Source organism: Manacus candei, unplaced genomic scaffold (genome assembly GCF_025592945.1).
Source record: "Manacus candei isolate 608988 ecotype Guabito, Panama unplaced genomic scaffold, ASM2559294v1 h1tg000014l, whole genome shotgun sequence".
In the NCBI taxonomy this organism is placed as follows: Eukaryota; Metazoa; Chordata; class Aves; order Passeriformes; family Pipridae; genus Manacus; species Manacus candei.
In genome coordinates, this window is record NW_026138062.1 from 56261175 (window position 1) to 56270743 (window position 9569).

The window sequence follows — 9569 nt, forward strand, 5'->3', positions numbered from 1 at the left end:
CCTGCCCATGACGGGGAGTGGAACTAGATGATCTTGACAGTCCATTCCAACCCAACCCATTCTATGATTCATCCCATTGCCTTTGCTCATGGTTGCACTTCCAGCTGTGATCAGGTCAGTATGGCAGAAGAGGAGTGGGGTTTCATTACTAGGTTACTGCAGACCATTGTCCGGCTGCGTTGCCCTGCAAGCTCTTCCATGCGGGAGGAATGTCACTGCTCTCCCCACCCACCAGTTGTATTTTGTCATGTCTGGTACCTATGCTAGTCATGCAGTCCTTCAGTCTGAGGTCAGTAAATCTGTTCTTTTTATAAGCCCTTTCCACGTGTCTTTTGGAATACACTATTTGCCCAGTCTGCCCTCTTCTGTACCAAGATAATAAGTCTTTCTTATGTTTTTTTCTTGTTGCAGTTTTGATAGCTTTGCAGTTAACCTTACTTAAATGAAGTGGGCAAAATGTATGGCAGTCTCTTGTAGAACACCTCATTTAATATGTTTTTCTCATTCCATATTTTACATGTTTAGATGTTCACCCACTTAGTTCTTTGTGCCTTGACTAATCAGATACTAGATAAAGTGGTTCCAGGTGAAATTGGTGCATTTTTTTTCCCTATCAACTCTTGTAACACTACAAACGTTTTATTTTTTTTAGAGAAAATACTTGATGCAAGTGTCCTATGAAAACACCGTTACAGTGAATTTCCTTTTGGTATTTTTTTGCAAACACTGTTTTCTTGGAACGCACTTTGACACATGCCCTTGATCCTGTGACTTGTCTCTGTGAAACACTGTCCCTCCCTGAGAAGAGAAGGTGTTGGAGACCATTTACTGCAGAGACCCAATCCTCTAATGATCCCGTGTGCTTGTGTAAACCTTGTTACTGGCTTCAAGCCTTAATGTTAATCTGCTTCAGCAGTTCAGAGACTGGCAGATCAAACTTGCATTGAGCAACACAGAATAAAGTAGTAAATTTGAAAGACATTTTCTAAAGCAACCAGTGCATGAGTTACATGGTAGCATACAAACTGTTTCTGCCAGGGGAGCAGGCTTGTCATGTTCCTTGTCTGCGCCATTCACACAATTAACAGGCAACTTTGTTATAAGAAGGACTAACAATATGAAACTTCAGCACCAGTGTGAGACCTTGTCGTGACCACAGACACTTGATGTGTTGGCTTTGGCCATGCCAGAGTGCCTTGTCCTGCAGTTAGAGTTGGGGGAACGTAACACAGGCGACTTGCTACTGCTCAGGTACTGCATAACCTGCCAGAGCCCAGCTGGGTGTTTGCATGCCAGCCCTCAGCCCTCCAGACTGCCTTTGTCCTGCTTAAAGGCCATCTTTCCCCTCTCCCCAGATTGCATTGTTCCATCTGCACCCCTGAAGGCAGGAGAGCATCCTAACCTAACAACATCCTGTTGGGAGTTGTGGGTTTCCCTGTGTAGAGAATGTTGTAGTTGTTTGAAATGTGTCTCTGTTTTGGAGGTAATGCTGGTTGTTTTATCTCTCTTCCCTTCTCGTCTGTCGTTTGCAGATGTTAACGCAGGAGAACGAGTTCAGACCAATAGTGTAGCTACAGCATCAGCCTCCAACTCCACCTGAACCAGTACCAAGCAGCCAGCTGCACAGGAAAAATCACCAGTAATTTTGAGTCTTGCTCAGCAACACTGGTCACATTTGGAAAGAAAATTAAAAAGAGGAAAAAAAAAAAACAACAAAACAACAAACCAACCAACCTGTTCATTTTAGTGTTCAATTTTTTATTATTATTATTGTTGTTCTTATTTAACCTTGTAAAATATCTATAAATACAAACCAGTTTCATTGTATTCTCACTCTGCAGGGTGTCCGGGGCAGGGGACTAGGTGGGGGGAGGAGGGAAAGCGGAGCAATACAACACACCAATGTCTCTCCCCTCGACAATCTCTTCATGTTGGAAGTTTGCTGTTGTGTACTTCAGAACCAGGACTCTTGCCTCATACCCCCTCCCACAACAGAAAGAAGGAAAAAAACAAAACAAAAATACCCCAAACCTCATTCTCTGCTGAAGTTTTTTTTTTTAACCCTCTTTTTTTATTTTCTTTTTAAGTGAAGTTTTGGACTTTGATGTAGTGCACAGCTTGAATTTGGTCGGGAGCTTAGCAGGGGTCATTCAACAGAGCTCAGCGTTTCTTGTCAGCAAATCCATATCCCAGGTTATCTGAAGAACTGCCCCAGCTTGGCATGGGGAGCAGGCGACGTGGTAGGAAAATAGGTTGCCATGGGGTGGGGGGGGAGGGTTTGCCGTGTGTCTAAGGCTTGAACCGCTAGTGGAAGCCTTTCATTTTAAAAATCAGTGCTAGTGATGAAGAAATCTACAGCTTCATATGGGAAAAGCCTTTCCCGAGTGAGTGATATATAATATAATACACACACATGCACCAACACCAGCGGTTGGCTTTGCCGAAGCAGCCCCTTTGCCCAGCCGGAGCTCCTGCTCCCCGCGTGTCGGGCCGGCGCAGGGCAAGGAGGACGGTCAGCTCCGGCTTCAGCAGAGAAGAGCGGACGAACAAAATCCTCAGCAGGGGCGGGGGCCCAGCTGGTGGATGTTAAGGGACTTTTTGGAAAGTGGCCACTGTGAAAGCTTGTTTGGTTGGGTTTTTTTCTCTCCCTGCCCCTCCCCGGCTCTTGATTTGAACAGGCTTCCCTTTCCCAAGGTGCGTACAGGAAAAGGACACCAGGGGTTATAATGTGAACTGTTAACAGGCTACTGGTTTATTTTGTAATATTTTTTTAAACTGCAGTTTTAACTTGCAGGATGCCACATTCTCCGATAGTTCTGATTTTAAATCCACAGCTAGAATCTGTATTTAATTTCATCTTTTTTAATCTCTTGCCTTTTTTTTTTTTTTTTTGGATCTCTATTTATTGATGCATGTTGCCACGTCGCCATTATGTTAGAATATTAAAATACACATCCGAATGCTCTTGACGGTAATTTGTACCTGCTGACTTGTAGGAAAGCTGGCTCTATGAGTGTGTGTGTATATATATTATATAAATATATACATGTATACATAGATACAGTACTGCTTTTTTTATTTTTGTCTACGATCTCAAATCAGTCTGACTGAAGTGTGAGGTGAATGCTTGTTCTAGTCCATCAGTTCAGGGTCCGGGTTTCCTCCCTGCGACAGCGTGTGGCGCAAGCATCCACGTCTCTCTTCCTGAAGTCAAAGCAATATTCCTCGCGAAAGGGTCAGGGGAGCGGCCGGAAACGAGACTTTTGGAGACCTGATCTTGTTGTAGGCTTGCGGTTGGTGTCCGCTCCAGCCTTATCTCCTCCTTCAGAGAAACTGTAGTCGCCTTTGGTGCTTACCGAGCTGTTACCGACCTGCGGATCTCTAAGGCAAGCAGTTGCTTTTCGGGAGCACGCGGACCTCCATGTGGCCCGGGGGTGACCGGCCGTGGTGGCTTTGGCAAGCTCGGCCGCTGCAGGGGCAGCAGGGGCTTTGTCACGAGCTCGGTGCGTTTCTTCTTGTACCTTTTGTGCTGTTGACGTGGGATTTTTTTGGAAACTGTCTCTTAGCAGCCCCTGGAACTGATAAAAGCCCTGCCTTCTCCCTCCTGCCTGACACATGGAGGATCTGGGGAGGCAGGAGCTGTTTGAAGAGGTGAGTGACCACCTACCGTGAAACCGATAAACCCTCATGTTATACCCTGCGGTCGTTTGCTGTTGGGCACACACACAAAAAAAAGGTTTTAAAGCTTTTTAGCTGTCATTGCATTCCGGCTGGCTGCAAAGGAAAGCACACCCACGTTGAGAAACAGAAGGCTTTCCAAATCCTTACCTGCAGCTTAATAGAAAGGGCTGAAGAGTGTCTTTAACGCATGCGCTCGGCTAGTCAGTGTCCTGAAAGGTAAGTGAAGGGGCTTGGTTGACCCAGTGATCCAAATCCATGCGGGAGACTCAAAAAGTAGGACAGTGGCAGGGTATGGATCTGCTGTATAGACAAGACTGCTGAAGCACTGGCCACAGACGCTGTTCTTTGGAGGCAGTAAATTACCGAGTCTTTAAAAAACAAAGTAATAAAACTATCAAAGAAAAATTGCTGCTTGTGCCAGGAAATGTGGCTTTTCTTTTTCAGTTTTTTGTTTAGGACTGGCGGAGGGGATTTAAGAGCGTTTCTCTCTGTTTTTGTGACTGTGCCGGCGTCTGTGTGTGTCTCGTGTGTGTGTGTTAGGCGGGGGGGGGGGGGGGGAGGGTCAGGGGCGCCCCTCTGGTTTTATTTCTGTTTTCAAGGATCATAGCAGGATCACACACTCTTTTATACAAGTTAGATCCAGGTCTTTGAACAACCTTTTTTTGTAAATAAGGAAGAAAAAGAAAAAAAAATCACAGGAAAAAAAAAAACAACAACAAAAACAAAGCTCCTCACCAAATTCAAGCTTGTACATTATTATTTTTGGTTGTTTTTGAATTTTGAGTTTTATTGTTTTGTATGTAAATATGTGGACCCAGGAACTGTTATTAATGAGCAAAAAGTTACCGTTCAGGGCAGTGATTCTGTTTAATAATCAGACAAAATGTAGACGAGCTTTTTAAAGCCATATAGTTTTAACTCTGTACAGTAGGTACCGGCCTGTATTATTGTAACAATAACTCTAGCGATGTATAGTGTATCTATATAGTTTGGAGTGCCTTCGCTTCCATGATTTTTTGAATTTTATTTCCCTTTTATTTTTTTCTCCTCCTCCTTTATTAACGATGTCTCCCACCCCAAACCCGCATCTTTGCTCCCCCCTCCCGCTTTCTAACTCTTTGAGTGCTGTAAGGTTTCGGTGATACCCTGATCAGTAGCGGAACGAAAGGAAACCGTCTCCACCGTCATGCATTTCATTGGAGCCGTGGCTTTGTTCTGGAAGTCTCCAAGTTGCCCACCCTGCCCTTTCCTCCTCCCGCTAGCAGTGACTGATTTTGTTCGGACACTTGCCCCAGAGCTCATTTAGACTTCGCTTGTCTTTCCCCTCAGTCCTGTGCCCAGAAGCCCTCTGGGCAGTAGCAGCTTCCAGGAGGCTCAGCCTTTCCACCCTCCCTGCAGCTGTGCCGAGGGCAGAGGCCGGGCTCAGCGAGCGGAAAGGACCTCCAGGGAGGGAAACCCCCCACATCCCACAGGGTTGCTGCGCTCGGAGCCATTTGGCTGCGGTGGGAGCAGGGGCATCGCTGTAGGAGGCTGCGGTGGTTTTTTCTACTGGGAGGACTTTCTGTTCCCTTTCTTCTCCCTATTTTTCCCCCACATCCCTCCCCAAAGTCACTTTTGTTTTCTTGAGATAAGTTTAACATGACTCTTGATTTCTTGTGCCCAGCACGAAGGCCTTGTTTCTAAAACTAGTTTGCTTGTGTTTTACTACCTTGTTAGTATTCCACATAAGATTGTCTTGAATGGGAAAACACGTAACTCTTTACCAAACCAAAGGTTGCTGTTTTATTTCGAAGCATCTCGTGTTCATTCCAGTGAAGCAGAGGCTGCACTTTCTTTCTGGTGACACGAAGGTCAGTGATGCCAAGCTGTTGGTGACAGTCTGCTCAGAGCTGTCCCTCTCTTCTTTTACTCTCTTTCGGGCTTGTTTTTTAACCCAGTGTGGTCTTGATCTGTCCCTTATGTCAGCCCTGCTGTAGAGTGGGTCTCTGAGCCGGGCTCGGTTGCAGTCTGTCTCCCTCAGTGGGCACCTGATCAAGACACTGGTGTTTAATATTAAACTTATCAACCTTGCTAGGGAAAAAAATAATGACCTGCAAAAGAAAATTGGCTGGTAAAAGATCCCTGAACATTCTGTCCCCTTGTTTCGAAGCCAAGCTCTACCTAAAATGATGGCAGGTGCCTGCAGCTTGCAACTTAAAATTCCCCCCCCTCCCTGGTTTTCAGTACTTGGAAAAACAGAAGTCAAGCAGCCTGTCAGACTCTTACTCCTGTACTAGGAACCTCAGCCACCGCGGAGAAAAAGGAAAAGCCGATGAGGAAAAGCACAGTAGGGTATTCGGTCCAGGCTCTGCCTTTTGGAGACTGCCAGCGGGTACCCCTGGGGTGGCAGCTGATTTCCACGGGGCTCTCGGCCGGTTCTGGTCGTAGTTGGCTTCGTTTTGCAACACTGCAATAATGGCAAAACGACAGGAAAGGAAAACAGTACCTAAGGGGTTAGCTCGAGAAAAGTAGCTTCCTTGTGTTGGTCTTTCTCAATTTATTTTTAATATATATATATAAAATATATTTATATATATATAATTTGCTTGCCTGTAAAATTTGCGTTCATTAATGTGTTGCTGATGGATCACTTGGGCCTGTACACACCAATTAGCGTGACCACTTCCATCTTAAAAACAGAAATCTAAATATATATATATTAAGGACTGTGGGTTGTATACAAACTATTGCATACACTTGTGCAAATCTGTCTTGATTTAAAGGAAAAGCAAAACCTGTATAACATTATTACTACTTGAATGCCTCTGTGACTGATTTTTTTTTTTTCATTTTAAATATAAACTTTTTTTGTGGAAAGTATGCTTAATGTTTTATTATTTCCCCCGCCCCATTCCCCTTGTAAATACGTTTTGTTCTGTGTGACTCGGTTCGGAAATAGTTAACTGGTACTGTAATTTGCATTAAATAAAAAGTAGGTTAGCCTGGAAATGAAATTTAAAAAATACCAAGTGTGTGGTCTTTATTTCAAAAAATTGCCCCTTTCTTTCCTCCTCCTCTCTCCCTTCTCTGACCCTTGTTCCTCACCCTCACGCCTCTTTCCACTCTGCAAGAATAGGTGGACATAAATCTTTGTAATAATAGAAGAAAAACCACAAGAAATGAGCATGTTTTCTTAAATGAACTGTGTTATTCCATGCTATTTTTCAAGAGATGCCAGCTTGTTTATGATACCGTTTGATTTGATGGAGAGAGGAACCCTGGGACATAAATATTTCAAATTGAAACCAACCAATCTTCCTTTACCGTCCACCTATAGTTACAAACTTAACCTGTGTAAACTGCTGGCTTGAATCCTGCACTCATGGTTGTTTGGGTTGTTTTTTTTAATCATTGGATCCCATTAGTAATGTTATTTGGTGGTGATCTGTAAAGTTTGTTGAGACCACGTCCAGTGGACCGTTCCTCCAGCAAATCAGCACGTAGCTATCTCTGAGTTGGGTTTCCGGTACTGGATAATGTATGTATTAAACATGACATGTCTATTAGCGCAAAAAGAAAAAAGAAAAAAAAAAAAACCTTTTTTGGGCTGGCTGACCTGGCCGAATCCATTCTGTCGCTATCCTAAAGGCTAGATGCGAGGTCATGTGACTGCTGCTTCAATAAAAACAAATTTATATTGCAAAGAGGCTCCTCTCGGTTTGTTTGTGTCCCACAGGCCGCGGTTGTCCCCACAAAACCCCTGCTGGGCTCCAGGCTGGAGCCTCCACTCCAGAGCCCCTCCAGAAGTGAGAGGTGGGTGGGAAGGGCCACACTTCAGAGACATAGGGACAGGTGCCTCCAGATAGCTGCTCGGAGAGAGACTTTGGTTTAGTGGAATGGGCCCTGTGCCCAAATTCAGCCAGGACTGGAGAAGTGCGAGTCTGGTCAGTGCCTTAAAGGACTGAGGGGGTGAAGTCTGGTGCTTCCTGCAGAGCGAGGCTTCCCCTGCCCCAGACAGCTGGCAGGGACAGGACAGTCCCTGTCTGTGAGGAGTCCACACAGTAAGTGTTGCCTTACCCTGCAATCCTCTTCGGATTGCTGATACGTGCAGTTTGGGGGCTGTTCCCGCCCTTCCTGGGTGCTGAAACCGCCCTTGAAGCAGGTGCCAGTCCCCCCCGGCTCCCTGACATGGGCTTGGGGCTTGGTTTGTTCAGCCCCTGCTCCTCTGGGTCACCAGGATAAGGGGACCAGGCTGCCACCAACAGCCTGGCCACCCCAGAAGCAACACAGGTGAGCAGTGGCTGCTGTTCCTTCACTTATATTGGTCCCACAAGGTCACCAGGGTTGGGACTGCATCCAACTCATTTGGTGAGACTGGGGCTGCTCTGCTCGGCCTGTCTGGTCCCTGGCGTTAAAGGCGGCCAGTTACACCTGCAAAAGCATCGCTGCCTGAACTACAGCACCTCTCTAGGTGAGTTTATTGATTTAAAGCTTGCCTCTGATGGGGAGTTCATCACAATCCTCAGTGATTTGGGGTGGTGGTTAGTCATCCCTGGGCACTTTTCTAGATTCACGTACCCTGAGGCCTCCTGTCTCTTCTGAACTTCTCTCACCACAAATGCAAGGTGTGGGCTCTTTTTAGATGCAGTTTTTTGCACAGCAACCCTCAGCTTCAGTCTCAGGTCTCTCTTCTGAATGTCAGAGCCCCTTGACCAGGACTCAAACACCTCATAACTTCTTGCTAAGCTGACTAGAAGGGGATCCTTTGTATCTTTGTAGTATTTCCAATTGTATTTCCTCTGCCATTGTTTTTAAGACCCTCCTTAAGCAGTAGGTACCAAAACGAGACAGAGGTTTCCTCAGTAGTCTCCCCAGTGTCAAATAAAGGCACTAGAGAGCATCTTGCAGCTGGTACCTGTCTATCTCCTTACCTAAGTATTGCATTCACCTTTCTGTGAGGAGCCTGCTGTTGCCCAGTTTATCCATCACTCCCTCCTAATGTAACCCCTGCAAGCATTGCCAACGGGACTCCTAGAGTTTTATATTCCAGTCACCCTTTTAAAAGATGTAATAAAACACGTTTGCATCAAGAGCCAGTCCCCCACACAACCTTCCAGGGAATGGTCATTCTGTCGCTGTTCCCTGTGAAAACTGCTCGAGACCTGTCTGCAAAGCAGTTTCAAATCCACTTAGTTGTTGGTCACCAACGCCTTTGAATGACTTAAAATGCTAATCCAAGCGCAAAGCAGGACCAAGCTGAATGCGGTACAAAAGTCTGCTCCACTGATGTGCTTTGTCTTTATCGACTGAACTGCCAGCCATCTGCGTTGGAATTAAAAGTCAGTGTCAAGGCTACTGGCACCATTTGTTATCTGGAAGGTGGCAGCTTTCAGGCTGCTGGTGGTAAGGTCCAATTTGCTTTCTGTGGGAGAAGAACAAGAACCACAAAGGAGGAGGAGGGAAGTGAGCCACAAACTATGGACGGGAGAGAGAGCAGGAGCACTGCAGTTTGTGTGTGAAGCTCCAAGTCCAGTTGCTTGGAGACGGTGAGCCCAGCAGATGGTACACAACTTCATTAGCCAGTCTTGAACCTTGCTTCCCTCCCCTGGCTCTGGGAAGGGCTTGGCTGGCTTGTTGTCCTGTCTTCCTTCACTAGTCTTGCAGGGTGGTGTTCCTGGCAAGGTCCAGGGCTGCTCCATCACTGCTGGCTTAGCTAAAGGAGTTCTGCACAAAGGCTGTGGGGTCAGACCCGAGCTGCTGCCAAATCTGAGGTCTGTAGGAAAGGAAGGTGTGTAAATATCAATGCCTCATGGGGCACAGCAGAAAATCCAGGCTCCAGTCTGGGTGTGAGTGTCATACAATGCCAAGTGTTTGAGACCAGTCCCCCAAACAAACTCCTACTTGTGCTC

The 9569-nt window shown here is 46.0% G+C and overlaps 1 protein-coding gene across 2 annotated transcripts in view; it reads left to right on the top strand.

Moving 5' to 3' along the window:
- GSK3B (glycogen synthase kinase 3 beta) overlaps nt 1–7364 on the top strand; it is a 152935-nt gene extending 145571 nt beyond the window's left edge. For both annotated transcript variants that reach the window (XM_051779970.1, XM_051779971.1), the window contains one exon: nt 1533–7364. In XM_051779970.1, the coding sequence (XP_051635930.1) occupies nt 1533–1600 (68 nt within the window). In that variant the 3' untranslated portion in view covers nt 1601–7364. The remainder of the gene's footprint in view (nt 1–1532) is intronic.
- Nucleotides 7365–9569: the final 2205 nt, after the last annotated feature.